This window comes from Peromyscus maniculatus, chromosome 18, assembly GCF_049852395.1.
Source record: "Peromyscus maniculatus bairdii isolate BWxNUB_F1_BW_parent chromosome 18, HU_Pman_BW_mat_3.1, whole genome shotgun sequence".
In the NCBI taxonomy this organism is placed as follows: Eukaryota; Metazoa; Chordata; class Mammalia; order Rodentia; family Cricetidae; genus Peromyscus; species Peromyscus maniculatus.
In genome coordinates, this window is record NC_134869.1 from 19,230,155 (window position 1) to 19,249,124 (window position 18,970).

Genomic DNA, 18,970 nt, shown 5'->3' on the forward strand with positions numbered 1-18,970 from the left:
AACAACAGGTTTCAGAAAGAGAACATTCCAGAAAACACCACTGAAAACACAATCAAAGGACAAAGCAGACGAGACTGGTCTGTGGAAAGCATCTCTGCAAGACGGAGTCACAGTGGAATGCAAAGGACGAGGATACTTTCCAGGAGAGCTGACGTGTCCCCGCGTCTTAGTAAGACAGGCCAGACCGGAAGACAGCACTGGGACGACTTAAGCAGAGGCACAGTTGTCTCCACGTAAACCCACAGAACTTTCTGTGGGGTTGGAGATGGGGCCTTGGATGCAGTCATGCCATCCTGACATCATCTCTTTGAGCTGCAACAGGAGCGGACAAACAAACAAACAACAAATAGACCCTAGAAGGGTGTTTCTTAAAATGGCACAGTGTTTTCCTTTCGAAGACTGCATGACACCTTAAGACGAACACACATATGAAAATAAGAAGACATGAAATGTGCCACAGCCCAAATACCTTTGAAACTATTTTGGCGTTCCAAACCCCAGCACACATCAATTGTAGTAATTAAATATTTTTATTCAGAACCTGTATCTTTGTTTTAGGAGTGGTATAAACAAAATAAAATACGAACAACATATTAACATGATCGCTGCAGTTACACACTGCAAAGACAATAGAAAGAGCTCATTCTAAATGTTTATGCTCTGCAGGAGACCATCCCAGTTACCTTATGGCAGCAAGTTTTGGCAAACAAAAAATGATAAATTCATTTCTTATTAAAAGTACTTAAAGAATTGCCAAGATTATCAGCTGTGCCATAAATGAAACAGCAGTTTCTTCCAAAATGCCCTTACCTCCCTCTCCTACTCCTAAAAGACCTGTCTAGCCAGGTCTCTACTGATTTCAGGTCAGGTTTTCCAATGAGTCCTCGCCCTGTAAACCCGCCTTAGCTTTCTATAGAGTAAACACACACTCATTTCCTTTCCAGTCTTGAAGCTGAAACATCTTTATGAAAGGACCAACCAAAAATCCTTCATCGTGACTTTTACTTCTCCTCCACCTCATTCTCACTTCCTTCAGCTACTGGTTCCTCCTCCTCCTCATCGCCAAAAGTCTGTTCCCGCATGGAGGTGAACGAGAGGGACCTGGCAGCCACTTCTGCGGCCAGGCCAGCACTGAAGGTGAATTCTGGGGCCAGCTGCAGCCGGGCCAGCCTCTGCTTGATGGAGAGCTGGAGTGAGTCTCTGGGAGTTGGAGGGGTGGCGGCCCCGGCGGTGGCAGCGGTGGCAGCTTGAGGGGACTCAGCCTCACTCTCACACTGGTAGAGCATTCTTTCTTCGGCTCCTTGGAGGAAGGCTTCGGTTTCAGAAGGGTCTTTATTGCCACCCTCTGGAGGAGGGCTCTCACACACAAACTCAGTCCTACCCCTTTCAGGGTCACTTGTGGAGGGCTCACTAGTTTCCTCTTCAGGACCATGCCTACCGACTGCTCCTGTATCTGAGTTCATGGGTGTTTCTGAATTACTTACAGATCCCATTGGGTCTACAGGAGACAAGGATTTCAACACAGCTTCAAAGAACGAAAAGAGGAAAAGAAAAGAAAAAAACAAAAATAACTAAGGACCCAATGACTTCAAACTCCCGGTAGCTTTTTAAAAAGGAATAACAAATAAATAAAAGCTCAATAAAACTTTCTAGGAAAATAAATGGGACTCTGTAAAATGGGGGATGCTATGACATAAAATACCTAGGAAATAAACTGAGACAGGGACCTGCTGAGGAGTCTCACGTTCAGAGGCAGTGGTTCTCAAAGCAGGTCCTTGAGGCAGCAAGACCACCCATCCCTAGGGAGCTGGTAGGAACAGCTCCTGGAGTCTGGACACTGGGGCCGGGGCGGCCATGTTTACAGGCCGCCCACTTGGTTCTGATGTACACTAAACCTGGGGACTACTGTCATTAAAGGAATACACAGTGTGCTTTCACCACAAGGTAAAAAGCCCGATGTGACCCAGATAACAGCATCTTCATCACATATATATTTACAAGGTAAAACAGCGTGGGGAAATGTAACATACAATTCCACTTACTTGTCAGCCACCTTACAAGAACCTGCATGGAAATAAAGTATTCTACATTTTGTTGTGCTACAGCGAACACACACGAAATAAAATCTGATTCAAGATCAACTACCAAACAAAGTATAATCCATAAACATCATCTAGATCCATAGGGTAACAGTCGTCCTTGTAAGAACAATGACGTTTTAGTTAGCCCCTCTTGGTGTTAGTAGGCAGTGGGTTGCTTGCTAGGCAGTCTCTCCTCCCAGCACGAGGGTTAGTACAATACAATCTATTAGGAAGCATGGCGGAAGGAAAAAAGCGCATCCTGAAGGTCTGGCGGATATTTAAAAAGCGTTTGTGTAAAACGTGTCCGTTGCCAAGAAACATCCCTAGGCTGCAGTAACTCCACTAGGGAAGCAGCAGCAGCAACAGACACATGGCCACCGCAGGTTCCAGTGTAGACTTGCCCTCTCTAATTCCACTCGGACTTTACCCCTGTAGGCAGAGATGAAAACAACTCTGGAAGACGTACTGGACATTGTCAAGGGAAAGCATCGTTCTGGCATCAGCAGACCTTTACTTATTTTCACAAACTCTACAGCATTACTGCCTTTCCAAAGGCCAGTTGGGATCAAAAGCATGTTCCTGAAAATGAGACACACTTCTCTCATTTGTCCACAGTGTCAATCAATAGGTAATCTTGCAGCTTAATAATACTAAGAAAAACACTGCACAATAATGAAAGATACGAGCTTAGAGATAATGCTATTCTCAGCATTTCTGCACACTCTTGTTCATAAATCTGCTGGGTCTTCCCAAGTACACCACGTTACCAGTCAGGATCACTGCTACCTGAACGGGGGAGGCAGAGAGTGTGCTAGGGAGGCGTTAGCTGATGACTGCTAGAATATAAGTCTCTAGGGGAGTAGATTCCTTTTGTCTCTTGATCTATGTGCTACACACAGCAGTAAACAGTGTCAGGTGTCTGAAAGGTACTCGAGATGACTACTTGGTGAGTCAGAATTTGCTGAGTGAATACTGCTAGAGAGTAAAAGATAGAAAAAAGGACAAATTTAGAGCCTAAAACCCAGGAAAACAAACTGTTCATGTCTAAAAAAATAAGACCACCGATTTCTAATTCATGAACCAGCTGACGAGAGAACTCTGATGCTGCTTCTAGGAAGGCCACCATATCTCTGCTCTGTGGCTCAAGCCTTCCTCTACATCCCAACTACATGTCTCTCAGGAGAGCTGGGGCAGTTGAGGAGTCACAGAAGGAACACTGGTAGAGAGGACAGCTTGACAGAGAAGACCAGGTTCTTGGTCAGAGACCAGCATACATTTTCTTCATGAATATAAACAACAAGTCTGTGGGACTAATCTAATTAGGTGAATGTAAGTTGAGGAAGATACCTTTGTTAGAAATACCGGGAATACAAGTGGACATGATAGAGTCTTATGCTGGAAAGGCTAATATAATAAGAAAGGTAGACCATTGTAGTTTTAAAACAGAATCAATGAGGTGTTTGAGTTTGAACAAAGTCTGGAATATGTTACAAGATAGCTTACGGGAAAAGGTACCGAAATGGAGGTCAGCTAAGGGGCTAGTCTAATGGACAAGCATAATCTAGTGGGAAATCTGGGTTCTAGAGGGAGCCAATGAAACAGCAAAGAAAGATGAAACCAACACGTATCTATTGAGTTAGAGAGAAAGGTGAGGGTTCATAGGAGAAGACAGGAGAACCCCAAGGAGCTCTCAAGACTAGATGACCTCTATACTTGTAGTGAGAAGGGGAAGGCAGGCAACTGGAGTTGAGGTCCATGAAGATACTCTAAAGTGGATGGAAGGCCCGCTCTATCTTATAAGTCTACATGCAACCGAGAATGAACTAAGTTGACATTGCCAATATCAAGTTTCTCTTCATTCCTTTTGCTTCCATGAAGCATGACTGAAGAAAAAGGCGAGGATACCATGAAGGAGTCGAAGGCCAGCCAACAGCATCAAGACTTGACTATGGAGTCAGCACACAAAGAACACGTCCTCTGCTTCCATCTACTTATGTAACTGAAATGAAGTGGCCAAGTGGCCTCAATCTGATGCATTTTTTCAGCATCAAACAGTTATTAATGGTGAGTTTTACTGAAGTACTTTAAACAGAGAACAGAGCTTGGAATCTCAAACTTACTACTTTCTTTTGTCTGTCCCCCCAAAAGGTCTTGCTATGTGACCTAGGTAGCACAAGCTTGTAGCCCCAGCTGGCCTCAAACTCATGGTCCTCCTTGCTGCGATTACAATGCCACCATGGCCATCTCAATATATTCAACCTAATGACCACTCTGAAAGAAATCTATCCAAGAACTACATGGCTGATAAAAAAGCGTGACTTCATAGTCTCAGTGTGATTCTATGGCATTCTTTTATTGATCAACTTGATTTTGTTTCTATATGAGAGTACTATACTACCTGGTGGATCCAGAGTTATACAGTTAAAACAGCATTCATGGTTCAAAAAGAAAAGGCTCCTGTCACTGGAATAACCTGGACTCTCAAGTCGGTGCTTACCGTGGTCACTAAACAGAAGTTGCTTCCATTTCTGCCTTTCTGCCTCTGAAGCTTTAAATCCCAGCACAGATTTTAACTCCTGCAGCACCCTCCTGGATTCTTCCTGCTCACGTTTCTGCCTCTCTTTGTCTTCTGGAGACAAGTGATACAAATCATCCTTTCGGAACTCACTTTCGATGTCTATGTCATCCACATAAGCTTCTAGTTCCTGGAAAGGGACCAGAGACAAAGACCTTCAAGCAGACAGGCTCTAACAGTATTCACGACTTGCAGTGACGCATGGTGGAGGACTTCCTCCTGGGACAGTGGAGAGGAAGGAAGGTAACAAACATAGCTACTGCTAAATTAAAGTACTCAAAAAGCTTAATGGTGGATACTAAAAGGAGTTCTAGATGAGAAAGTTGAACACCGTCAATGGCTATTCTCTTCCGAGTCGATGAATCAAATTCAAGGCACTAAGAGCTAATATTTTGATATCAATTCACATTACACTGTAATCTTAACCCCATTAGAAGCAGAAATTCAACAGTTAACCTGGCAGTTACCCATGTCACCTAAAATACAAGTAGGCAAACTGTACGTGGAGCTCGTCTTTAGGGGAGGCCAGCTCCTCATCCTTACCTGCTCCTCGGGGATGGGGTCTCTGTCCTCAATGTGCAGAGTGGGCCGCATCAAGGGTGCTGCGGCACAGTGTGGGTTTTCACACGCCACTTCGGGTTTGCCTTTGACGGGGGGAGGGGCAGAGCAACGATGAGAAATGTCATCAGAAATGAGCGGACACCTAATGCCAAGGCATCCTTGGCACTGACACCTTGTTAGTTTACCAGTCCAACTTCCTATTTTCCCCGATTTTCTGGTTTTGAGGCAGGGTCTTCCCAGGAGCCCAGGTTAGTCTTAAACTAATGATCTTCCTACCTTAGGTTCATGAGTATTAGATTTTTGATGTGTACCACCATGCCTGGCCCCCAAATTGTTCTGGTTAAAATGTCTTATTTGTGAAAATTAAAGACACCAAAGTTAACAGTATTAGCAGTATATTTAGCACTTGGCTTTAAGTTCAACTCTTGGAGGAAATGGCCATAGTATCTGTCACATGCTAGATGACACATATTTTCTTCATAGTGTTGGGAGGTTTTTAAAACAGATCATTATTCTTTCTCTTAAAAAAACAAAGACCACTGGGCATGGTGGTACACATCTTTTATCTTAGCACATGGGAGGCAGAGACAGATGGATCTCTAAGTTTGAGCTAGCCTGGTCTACAGAGTGAGTTCCAGGACAGCATGACTACAGAGAAACACTGTCTCAAAAAACAAATAAAAATAATAAAAGGAAACAAAGATCAACCTTATATTATTTTTATTTTCCCATTTTCTATTATTTTAACTCAGAATTGGAAATGAGTTTCACAAGTAAATACTTTCATGTGCTCACTAAGCTGAGTTTACCTTTAATTAACTGTATTTCAATTTGGTATTTAATCACATGATTTTATATATAATTATATGTATAATTATATTTTTATTCATTGTCTATACTAAAAAGAAGTAGCATACTCCTATGAAACCAGATGTGGAAGCAGAAGGATCAGAAGTTCAAAGTCATCTTCAGCTACATAGTGAATGCAAGGACAGCCTGGGCTACAAGAGACCTTGCTTGAAACCACATCCAGCTAAAGCCTTTCTTTTTGTTTAAGACAAGGTCTCTCTGTGTAGACCAGGCTGGCCTTGTACTCATAGAGATCCTCCTGCCTCTGCCTCCCAAGTGCTGAGATTAAAGTTGTGTGCCAACACACCTGGCTTAAACCAGTTCTTTTATTACTCGACCTGTAAGAGTTTCTGGAAATTCTGACAGTAGAAAATACTATCAACATTTCTCCCTTCATTTCAGTTTTTTAAAAGGAGACAGGATGCCCTGAACATTCACATCATTACGTATTTTATATTAAAATAGGAGTCAAGACTTCAAATTCATTGTCAGTTTTTATATATATCCAACTAAGAACTTTTATGAAACCAGTTTAATCATGTCAACAGGCAGGCCACAGACGAGAACTCCTGCAGAATGGAGTGAGCATATTGGACAAGCATAGGCTTAAAATAATCCACAGGTACCTTTTTTCTCTGTATTCCTCCGCAGCAATTTATCCACTTGAGAAATGGCTTCTTCCCAGCAACTGTTGCTGGCCTGAACGTGGGGCTCAAGCAGTTTAAGTTTCTGTTCTAGTATTGGATAAGCCTCTGATAGCAGCTCTTGTGTTTCCTTAGTACAAACAAGCTTTTCAAGTTCATCTTCAAGAATTATTACTCTGTGCAACATAGAAAAACAGAAATAGGTTTTTAAAATATGAGATTTAAATTTTATTGCGGTGGAGTAATCCTTCTGTATACTGTGAATATGTATTACTCTCATTGGTTAATAAAGAAGCTGCCTGGCCAATAGCTGAACAGGATAAAGTTAAGTGGGAGAGCCAAACTGAGAATGATGGGAGGAAGAAGGGTGGAGTCTGGAGTTGCCAGCCAGGCACAGAGGGAGCAGGAGATGAATGTGCCAATATTAATAAAGGTATTGCCACTTGGCAGAGCGTAAATAAGGAACATGAGTTAACTTAAAATTTAAGAGCTAGTTAGTAATAAGCCTGAGCTATTGGCCAAGCACTTGTAATTAATATAGGCCTCAGTGTGTTTATTTGGGAGCTGCTGGAGGGACAGAAACTTCTGTCTACCATTTAAGAGAATTATTTTAAGAAATTAAACCTATAAAATTAAAGCAATTCAAGCTGGGCAGTGGTGGCACATGCCTTTAATTCCAGCATTCAGGAGGCAGAGGCAGGTGGATCTCTGTGAATCAAGGTCAGCCTGGTCTACAAAGTGAGTCCCAGGACAGCCAAGGCTACACAGAGAAACCCTGTCTCAAAAAAATTAAACAAGTTCTGTAGACAAATGTATGTCTTTGCTACTACTGAACTGTATGCTTATAAATGATTTAGTGTGGCTGGAGATGTAGCTTGGTGATAGAGTACCCTTGTTAGCAACCTAAATCAACCCTCCCTGCCCAGAAACAAATGATAATTTCTAAGGAGTATTATGTAATTTATTCTACAAGTACTTCTTAAATACATACTAGACAGTTCCTGACCTAAAAGAATAAATTAAACTCATCTCCTACATTTAAGAAATTAGCAGCCGGGCAGGGGTTGTGCATACCTTTAATCCCAGCACTCGGGAGGCAGAGGTAGGCAGATCTTTGTGAGTTCGAGGCTGGCCTGGTCTACAGAGCGAGATCCAGGACAGGCACCAAAACTACATGTCTCAAAAAACAAAAACAAACAAACAAACAAAAAACAAAAAAGAAATTAGCAACCAGAAAAATTATATATAAACATATATTGAAATTATATATATAATCATCTTACATTTATGAATATTTTGCCTGCATGGATATCTTGCACCACATGTGTGCCTGGTGCCTGCCGATTAAGAGAAGGATGCTGGATCTCCTGGAACTGGAGTTATGGATGAAAACCCCTCTTATAGCTTATAGTCATGGGGCTGGAGAGATGGCTCAGTGGTCAACAGTACTAGTGCTCTTCTAGCATGCTGGAGCTTGTATCCATTTGGGGAGTGCATAACCATTTGTAACTCCAGCCCCAGAGTATCCAACACCCTCCTCTGGCCTCCGTTGGCACCTGCATAGAAGTGAACAGACATGCATAATAATAGATCTCTAAAATATATACACATATATTCATATATATGTGTGTGTGTATGTGTGTGTATGTGTGTGTGTGTGTGTGTGTGTGTGTGTGTGTGTGTGTGTGTGTGTGTGTATTCCTTCTGTCAGCTCTGGTGCTCTAGAGATCCTTTCTAATACACGTGGAAAGGCTGCCATTGTCCATGCTGCCATCTTAGGTAGTACAGCTAGGTCACTGGATACTCCCATCTCAGCCTCTTCACTTTTCCTATCCCATCTTTCGTAAATCTCATCTCAGCCTCCCAAGGCCTTGAGCTGAGATATAACTTATCTTCTCAAACATGTTTCGGAGCTTCCACTTCTTTCTGTGTATACCCTATCTTCCTTCTTCCCACTTACAGGACGCTTCTGAGTGGATGGAATACTCGGGCCTTTTGGCCCACTTTCTCAGCTCACGTCTGATTCTGCGTTTCCCCTCCACGTCTCAACTGATCCCGTCAGGAATCCCAGGGACCTTCCTGATTGCCTGCTCGTCTTACCCACCCATTTGCTCCAGCCCTACACTATGAATATTCACATTTATTGAAAAAAAAAATTCAGTGGGAACGACTACATTCAGATGTACCTTGAGTCAATTCTTTCTTTCTTTTTTCTTTTTCTTTTCTTTCTTTTTTTCTTTTGACAGGGTTTCTCTGTGTAGCCCTGACTGTCCTGCAACTCTCCCTGTAGACCAGGCTGGCCTTGAACTCATAGAGATCTACCTGCCTCTGTCTCCCAAGTGCTGGAAATAAAGGCATCCACCACTAGGCTTGACTTATTCAATTTTTTTTTTAAGAGATTTATTTATTTATCATATATACAGTGTTCTGCCTGCATGTATGTCTGCAGGTCAGAAGAGGGCACCAGATCTCATTACAGATGGTTGTGAGCCACCATGTGGTTGCTGGGAATTGAACTCATAATCTCTTGAAGAGCAGCCAGTGCTCTTAACCTCTGAGCCATCTCTCCAGTCCCGTACTCAATTTTCAAAATGTGAAAATTTCCATTTAGAAATAGATGAGAAAAATATTTACAACTGATAAAAGTACACCAAAGCAGAATATAAATAAATATAAAAACGTGGACACTGCCCTTTACTGAGGACAGAAAGTGTATTCTGTGCTATAGAAATATTTCCAAACCTGTTGTGATGTATTTAGGAAGTAGCAAAGTATTACCCTTTAGCTATATACAGCGATGCCTCTCATACATACTTCTCTCAGACTGTAGGTTCCAGTTTAAAGTCCTACCTTAGGAAGGTTAAAAAGATGCTCATTTTTGATAATCCTCTCCACTTTATCTCTCAAAGACAAGCAGCATCTGCTTTCTGCTGAAACCAGGAAAAGGGAAAACTACAAATGATTCTCTTAAACCACAGTGCTTAGAAATCATCATTTCCCTGGTACCTGGTACCCACAAACCATCCTTCATGCTCCATTCTGTTTCTTCTTTCTATTGAGAACACAAGGACCAGCCAGATGGAATGAAAATGACTTATCCCTTTACTGTCTCCTCACGCAGCTTCTAAACTTACTCGTTCAGTAATGCTTTCAGATGGAGCTGGAGGCTACGCACGGCTGTGTGGACGTTACTCAGTTCTCTGGACTTGGGCTGAGTTTTGGATAAGCGCTGGGGTGCTGACTGGTGCTGAGTTTCAAAGTACCGGAAGAACTCATAGCTGCGTTTCAGCTCTTCTAAGCAGGCAGCGTGAGCATGAGGTAGACCCTGAGTCACATCAGACAGAATGCGATGAGGCAAGAGCGTCTCAGTAAGCAAGGGCCCTGAAGGCGAACTGGCTGTAGAAAGTAACAGGGCTAAGCGCCTGAAGAACTCTGAACTCTGCGCCACCCAGAGTTGGAACAAAACCTGAGAGAGAAAGAGACAGAGAGGGGTGGGGAAGGAGAGCAAGAACATACTGATCAATAAAAATATTGTCAACATTCAAAACAAACTACAGATTTATTTATCTTCTGACTTTTAACTTTCACATTATCTTAAATACCTGCCCCCTACATTATCCTAAAAAATAACTAAACTGAACATGAACAAACTCTTAAGATGAGCAAAGGATGCTATACTGAATTGTGTAGTTATAGCACGTGAGGATTTAGGATTCTAACACAGAAGCCAACACCTATATGTAATTTCGCACGTTCTACCCTAGATAGCAATGATCTGAGAATGGATGGAGGGCTGGAGAGATGGCTCAGTGCTCTTTCAGAAGACCTGGGTTCGATTCCCACCATCCACACGACAACTCACAGATGCTCGTAACTGCGGCTCCGGAGGACTCTGACACCTCTGACCTCTCGTGGCACACAGACACATATAATTAAAAATAACAAAGTGAAGCCGCCTAGGGCAGCACGTGCCTACACTCCCAGGACTCGGGAGGCAGAGGCAGGCAGATCTGTCGGGACAGCCAGGCATCTACACAGGAGACCTTGCCTCAATAATTTATTAGAAATGAATTTTCCGGTCTGGTGAGACAGCTCAGCAGGTATAGGCACTAGCTATGAAGCCTGACCATTGGAATTCCATCGCCAATACTCACAGGGTGCAAGCAGAACTCTCCTACAAGCTGCCCTCTGACCTCCATAGGAACACTGGTGTCTGTGCACCCACACATCTATCAAGGACGTGAGGCTGAGAAGGTCACTGAAGAGCTCGGCAGTCCACAGCATTTGGTGCTCTTGCAGAGTACCCTGGCTGGGTTCCGTTCACAGCACCCACACGGCACCCAGGCTGGGTTCCGTTCACCGCACCCACACGGCACCCAGGCTGGGTTCTGTTCACCGCACCCACACGGCAGACAGCTTACAACCATCTGTAATTCCAGTTCCAGGCCCTCATATGTGTAGGCTAAACCTCATACAGATAAAAAAAAACCAAACAAACAGGAATTTGGGGTTCAAGCCAGCTGTGGTAGCTCATACCTTTCATCCCACTCAGGAGGCAGAGGCAAACAGATCTCTGCAAGTTCGAGGCCAGTGAAGGCTACACAGTGAGACCCTATCTCAAGAATGAAAAGAAAAAAAAAATCAGGGTTCAAAATGAGACTACTACTTTGTTTTAAGAATTAGAACGTCTGGCGTGAAAACTACAAATCTATTTTCTTAAAATCAACTTCAAAAAATACGTGTGTACATGTGTGTGTGTATGTGCACACGAGACTGTAAATGGCTAGAGTCCAGAGGAGGGTGTCAGATGCCCTGGAGCTGGAGTCACAGGTGGGTGTGAGCAGCCTAACTTGGGTACTGAGAATTGAACTTGGGTCCTCAGCAAGAACATGATGTGCCCTTAACTGCTGAGCTACATCTCCAGTCTCTGTAAACGCATGCTTGAGAGACAGAGCCGAAAGCAGACAGCCAAGGACCTTTCCAGACACAGTCCTAACACAGGGGCAACAGCCCCAAAGCAAACCCACAGAGGAGCGCTGTGGCATGAGCAATAAGCGACAGGCAACAGATCAAACCACTTCAGATGATTTAGATTCCAACTACCCACAAGCGTGGAAATAGACATCGTTGAGGTGCTTTTAAGTGAATTTCAAAATTATGCAAATGGTGATAGGACTCTACTTCATACATACATATGAGGGCATGCACATACTCGAAGGGGAAAGGAAAGAAAGCAAGAGAGGAAGGCCAGGAAGGTCTCCCAAAGTGTAATCTGGAAGCAGTGGTCCATGAAGGAGAGGATTCTATGAAGCGGAAGTTGGATGTGTACAGACCTATGGCAGCAGCACACACGGCATACCTGAGGAAGAGCAAGGTCAGCATGAGCATGAGGGAGCATGGTGCGTTATACTCTTCGGGATGTTATGGAGAGAAATGGGGAGCTGCTGACTGGGCACAAGAATAAAATGACTTACGCTTCAACAGGCTCTTTCCAGCTATTGAGACTTCAAGAAAGGGAGAGTGGATGCCAGAAGTTAGCAAAATCCTCCAAGCTCGTGTGCCCTGGAGCACAGCCCCGAGTGGCAGGCAGGGTGAGCAGCAGCTGCTCTCTGGACAGATGGGGACAGGAGAGCAGTACCTGGCACAAGATCCCCTGAAAGGTGAGTACTGAGGGAGGAGCTGTGCACCAGAGTAGTGTGACACCAGTGTCTGGGGACAGACCTTAAAAAGAAGCAAGTTGGCATCCAGATGATGCTTTAAAAAAGATTACCTTTTTATTGAATTTCTTCTGTATCATCCAGTTACACACCTACCGTGGGATGGTCTTTCTGTGTGCTCTGAGTATGTGTTGCTACCACTGGTTAATAAAGAAGCTGCTTTGGCCTATGGCAAGATAGGTTATAGCCAGGTGGGAAATTTAAGCAAAGGTACAGGGAGAAGAATGTTGGAGTGAGGGAGATGCCAGCCTGCCAATTCCCAAAATATAGTTTATAAATGCTTGTTTTCATTTACAGGGGGTTGGTTACAAATTGTTATTGGTCATAGTTAATCTCTTTCTAAAAGAAAAAATGGGGATATGATATAGAAATGATAGGATAAAAGGTAGATTATTGAATCTACTTTAATAAAAATACAACTATTAAACTTACATATTTTACATTGGTATGGATTTTGGTTTCTTGATTTAAATTTAAAGTTAATTTTATTATACTGTATGTATATTTCTACTCTTGTTTAAGGTATTATGTTTATGCAACTCGTTTAAAATTATAATGTATTATTAAGAAATACAGAGTAATAGTTAGTTCATCTATACTCAAAGTTATGTTAGTTAAGTTTTGTAGGTATACAAAGATATATTTCAATCAGGTAGTAATCTTCAAAGATTTCCAAGACCTACAGAACATGGCATTTAAAATGTTTTACAAACTTTGACTTTTTCTGGACAGTGAGACATGTCTGCTCCTGACAGCACCAATTATTTCAAAGAAGATGATGGGCATCAAAGAAACTCATTATGGAGTTTGCTTGCAATATAGAAAAGGCTAGCCATTTGGGCAAGAAACTGCTCTTGCCTGGACTGCTTGATAAATTGAAGATGCAGGACCCATAGGAAGATGACCACTGAACTTTGCCAAAACAGGATGAGTTGGTCCTTCAGGTTCTCACTTCACAGAAGAAACTGCCACACATTCTGCAGGACACAGGGAAAAGTGACTGACAAACTGCCAGAATAGGTGAAATGGTCCTCCAAATTTCCTGCTTCACTGAAAAATATGCCAGAGACTCTAGACCTATAGGCTGAAGACATCACAGAGGAACTTTGGGTGACTGTACAGGCAGCCAGATGTCTCTGTCATTTCTAGAATTTAGGAAGTTGCTTACAATGCACTTCCTATTTACTTATGTCATATTATATCTTTCTGGGGTCTTTGATGGAGTTGAAGACTAGACAGTTATAACTGTTTTCCTTAGTCATAAAAGATAAATTAGATAAAAAACTTTAGACCCACAAAAATAGGATAGAACATTTTCTTGAATTTTGCCAAATACAAATAGACTAGACTTTTGTAACTGTTATTCTTGCTTGAAAACTGTTTTTTTGTTTGTTGTCGTTTGTTTTTTGTTTTTCGAGACAGGGTTTCTCTGTGTAGTTTTGGTGCCTGTTCTGGATCTCACTCTGTAGACCAGGCTGGTCTCGAACTCATAGAGATCCATCTGCCTCTGCCTCCTGAGTGTTGGGATTAAAGGCGTGTGCCACCAATGCCTGGTGATAACTGTTTTATTATGTGTAATTTTACTATGTTAAATTGAAAATATTCCTTTTTGATTAGACAGAAAAGGGGAAATGCTGTGGAATGGTCTTTCTGTTTGCTGTGAATATGTGTTGCTACCATTGGTTAGTAAGAAGCTGCTTTAGCCTATGGCAAGACAGGTTATAGTCAAGTGAGAAATCCAAGCAAAGAGACAGGGAGAAGAAAGGCAGAGTGAGGGAGCTGCCAGCCTGCCACCCAAGGAGCAATATGCCAGCAGATCAGTAATGCCATGGCCACATGGCAATATGTAGATTAATAGAAATGGGTTAATTTAAGATGTAATAGCAGGATAGCAGTAAGCCTAAGCCACAGACCAAACTGTTTATAATTAATATAAGCCTCTGTGTGTTTGGGACCAAATGGCTGTGGGAAACAGAAAAACTTCTGTCTACACACACCAAGGCTCATAAATATAATTTGTTTTTTGTTTGTTCTTTGGATAATTTATGTCTTCTTTTTCTGTTTGTTCTTTTGGATAAACTGTGTTGGCTAAGGGAATATCCAAAGCTTATGGCTGAGTAGCAAATTTTGATTTTTAAATACTTCATGGCATCTGGATTCCTTTCTTTCTTTCTTTTCTTTTTTTAAAGATTTACCTATTAATTATGTATACAGTGCTCTCCCTTCATGTCAGGAGAGGACACCAGATCTCATTACAGATGGTTGTGAGCCACCATGTGGTTGCTGGGAATAGAACTCAGGACTTTGGAAGAGCAGACAGTGCTCTTAACTGCTGAGCCATCTCTCCAGCCCCCTGGATTAATTTTTAAATCAGAAAATACAGTAAATAATAATGATAATAATAATAATAAACAACTAGTTAAACACTTAAAGAATCCAGGCAGTACCACATTCTTGTAGTCCTGGTTACCCAGCAGACAAGAGGATTGCTCGAGATCATGAGTCCAAAACTAGTGGAACAGCACAGTAAGACCCTGCCTCAAAAAAACGAGCAGGCGAGCGTACAGACAAAACACTGCAACAGAAGCCTAAGAGGAAAAAAGTCTTTCACTCCTTTTGGAGAGATAGACACACTACACTAGGGATTATTTATCTTTGAGAGGGCGTCTTACCACTCAGGCTAGCCTCAAAGCTCCAGGCCAGATGAGCTTCCAAAAGCTCAGCTTCCCAAAGTAGCCCAGGCTACAGGTGCACGTCACCTGCCTGTCTCATGACTAAGGGTTTATACACCTCTTTAAGGAGGTGGTTTTCTACTCCCTGACTGTGCAACATTCAGTATTACTAAGCTATTCAGAGGGAAGAGCTGTATACAATAAAGGATAAATCCAAAGATGTTTTCTTCAAAGGACACAATGAAAACTATAAAGGAAAACAACAGGCCATTGCTTACTTGTAAATCATCCGTTTTTAAGAAATTTAGTGCGTGTGCATGCGCGCGCATGCGTGCATATCTGTGCGTGTGCATGTGTGTGGGGAATGAGTTTATTCCTTCCACTAGGCCAGTTCTGGGGACCAAACTCCTGACACCTCACCACCCAGTAAATCATTCCTCACTTGGGCTTTTGTAAAATAAAGCTTTAGACTTGCTCTGAGAGAGGCTTCTTTACATTTTCATGGTTATAAACATAACAGATCTCAAGAAAAGGCCCCTTTCAGAGCTTCGTGACCCTGCTACCAATGACTGAGTTTGGGAACAGATTAGCTCTATGTTAAAATAAATACATGTAAAAACCCAACTTGGGAAGATTTATAAGGGTAAACAAATAGGATCCAGTTAAAATCAGTGTAACTTGGGGAAAGGCTGGGCAGAGGACACTGGAGAACAAGTCACACTTTAGAGCAGGTCACATCTGCTACAAAGTAACAGCTCAGTTCACATCCACTGGACTTTTACTCTGTGCCAGGGACTGGATGGGCAAATGTTGAATATTTTGGAGATAGGCACTGGGGTGTCTATTTTAAAAAATGCCAAGGCAGTGATTTCCTCCAGAGCGTATCAGAAGTCTCGGAATGGAGCTGTACGGAATCTGGAGTCTGGCCATGTGGGGCCCTCTCTTCTTTTTGAGGCCTGGACTCCAGCTAGCGCACAGTTCAGGATTTGCATGCTTTTACAAACAATCCGAGGACTCTGGAAGGGGGATGTTGCGTAAACTGGAGGGGGCTATACTGGGGGTGGGAGGAGGCAGGTCAGTACAGGACAGAAAGGGAGGAGGCAGAACGACACCGAGAGATTGGAAAAAGCCTTAAGGAATCATATTATTTTCTACCTAAATTACAGCAACACATACAAGTCTATGTGTATACATATACAGATATAGTGCAAATGAAGTTACTTCTCTGGGCTGAGAGTAACTCCCATCTTCCAACCCCTATCAAGAGCCGCAGACAATCTAAGTAAACCCCACCATCAGGCATGAGAAACTGCATTTGGAGTTGCTGGCCAGGGGAGTCCAAGAGCCTCCCCAAACAATACAGGCTGTTATTGTTGTCCCTCCACCCTTCCCATAGGTAGGAGGTAGGTTCCGACAGCTGAAGACAGCCTGCACTCTGGACACAGGACCCAGAGGATCCTAGCTGGATCTGACCTGAGAGCCTCCTCCCTGGAGACTAGTTTCTATAGCACAGGAAGGTGCCAGGCAAGCTTCTAAGGAGTCCTACTCACCTGTGATGCCCGTGAACTACAACGACCACCAGAATGATATGATAATCTTAAGGGTGCAATCACGGCATTCTGTCTTGGTGGTAACCAACAACTCTCTAATTGGACTTAAGGCCCACTCAAGAGGATTTACTGTGCCTGGTACTGGGAAGCAAGTCAACCACCTAGGGCTAGTGAAGATCTTAGAGGAGAACTTAATGACTGTCACTTGACTAACTTCATCCTAAGTGTCGACCCTATATCCATAGGTAAGCGTAGCTCTTGCCTCTCACTGCCTCTCTCTGCAACAGAAGACCCGCAGAGAAAACTTCAACCAGTCAAATACAGAAAACAAGCGACCACACGGTGCCCAGCCCCGACTGGTCCATCTACAACACAACTCCTGCACCTGAGGTTCAGAGAGCATCTGAAGAGGAGGCAGAAAGCTCGTAAGAGCGAGAGTCCTAGGAAAGCTGCTGTGAGATTATGTCTAGAAATGACAGGAAGTGTTCCCCCAGGATACCTCAGCAATATGGCTGCTTAAACAAACCCAGAAGAAGTGTTAACAGCATAAGATTTGCTAACGTGGAAGGGGGAAGTCTCAGGAGGCTCCAAACCCTAGACGAAGAACTACAAAAAATTGAGGAATGCTGAGTGGGAGCCACAGTGTGCCCCAGGGATGAGCTCCCTAATTGGTTGTCCAGTACTATGTGGTCAATGGACTGAGCAGGTTATATTTGTATATTTAGGCATACGCATACACACACACACACACACACACACACACACACACACACACACACACACACACACACTACAATAACAAGGAAAAAGGGGCCACGATTTCAAGATAGAGCAACGGGAGGTGTTGGGAAGGAGGGAAGGGAAGGGAGAAGATGATGTAATTATATTTTAATTTAAAAAGTAAAAAACAAAAAACTACATCAAAACATAAACAGGAAAGTCAGTGAGACATCTTGATGACTAACAAAAATAAAGAGATGAAGGAATATGAAAACTGCTTCTCGGAGTCCTTCTTAAAGAACAGCAGTGGGGGACAAAGCAGAGGATGGAGACAGACTCAGTGGTCACGAACACTGTGGCTCTTGCAGAGGACGAGGTTCTGACTCCCAGCACCCCATGTGGGCCACCGAGTGGAGATGGAAATCGAGGTGAAGTCGGGTTCTGGGGGATCCGACTCCCTCTTCTGACTTTGGCATACACATGGTGCACAGACAGCTACGCACACAAAACGCTCATATACATTAGAAAGAAAGGAAAATGTACAGTCTGTGAACTTTAAAATAAATAGCAATATAACAAACAAACAAACAAAACGCAGTGGCTGTTTTTAAGGCCCCATTAAAGGACCAGCTCTGTTTAGACATTCTGCATGTCTTCTCATTTAACCTAACACCTCGAAAAGCAGGTGTGGTAACCCCTTTTAAAGGAAAGTTTAAAGAATAGTTTATCGAGGACAGTTTGGAGGCAGAGTTAGAATATAAATTCACCTCTGCTCAATTAAAAATCTCTCAAGAAGACTATTCTATTGCAGAGTAAAAGCACTATTATGAGAATTACCTTGAAAATCAAAGAAGCTGCTTAAAGCCCCCTCCCCCAGTGAGCACTATTAGGACTTCCTCCTACTCTTCCCCACTTGTAACAGAGTCCAGTCGCCCTGCCTATCCACTTGATTACTGCAGAGGGAGCAGACACTGTTCCAAGTGTCTATAATAAGCAAGTTATAGCTGCTGTACAAAGGTTTACCATGCAGATCTACCACCACCCACGCAGCCATTCCTTTATTCTACCATAGTTTCCACCTCCAAAAAACTCCGCATTTGCCAGGGAGGTGTCTAGAGCAGAGCACATTTAGGTAGTGTTCACCCCTACACAAAGCTAAGTAACTTGGCATATAGGCTTGATATATTTAGAATAATCACCTTAAGAAAGATTTGTGAAATTGGAATAGCTAGTTCAAAGCACAAATCTCTTATAAACGGCTCTAATATGTCAAATTACATTGTCCAACAAGTAACTTTACAAAATATAAGAAGTCAGGGAGAAAACTGTTGCAGTGGCCCACGTAAGATGCTAAGCGGGTGTAGTGGTGTGTGTCTGCAATCCAGCTACTCTGAGGGCTGCGGAGGAATGGCAAGTTCAAGGCTAGCCTGGCACCAGAGCTAGACCTGTCAGATAGAGACAGACAGAGAGAGGGAGGGAGAGGGAAAGGGAGACACAGGGAGAAGAGAGACTTTGATGATAATGCCATTGGCTAAGGTGAGGATGGGTAAGAGGAGGATAATAATGGTACTCCATTTTCTAGAAGCAGAAACTATATACAG

The 18,970-nt window shown here is 42.9% G+C and overlaps 1 protein-coding gene across 4 annotated transcripts in view; it reads right to left on the reverse strand.

The window, feature by feature from the left end:
- Positions 1–511: 511 nt before the first annotated feature.
- The window catches only part of Vezt (vezatin, adherens junctions transmembrane protein), a 66,015-nt gene continuing 47,556 nt past the window's right edge, over positions 512–18,970 (reverse strand). For 2 of the 4 annotated variants that reach the window (XM_016006926.3, XM_006988453.4), the window contains exons 8-12: positions 9,845–10,176; positions 6,693–6,886; positions 5,200–5,300; positions 4,579–4,786; positions 512–1,525 (exon numbers count right to left, since the gene is read on the reverse strand). In XM_016006926.3, coding sequence (XP_015862412.1) covers positions 1,002–1,525; positions 4,579–4,786; positions 5,200–5,300; positions 6,693–6,886; positions 9,845–10,176 — 1,359 coding nt within the window. In that variant the 3' untranslated portion in view covers positions 512–1,001. Of the gene's footprint in view, positions 2,511–4,578; positions 4,787–5,199; positions 5,301–6,692; positions 6,887–9,844; positions 10,177–18,970 lie in introns of all 4 variants that reach the window. The other 2 variants (XM_042263193.2, XM_016006927.3) reach the window with 1 other exon arrangement.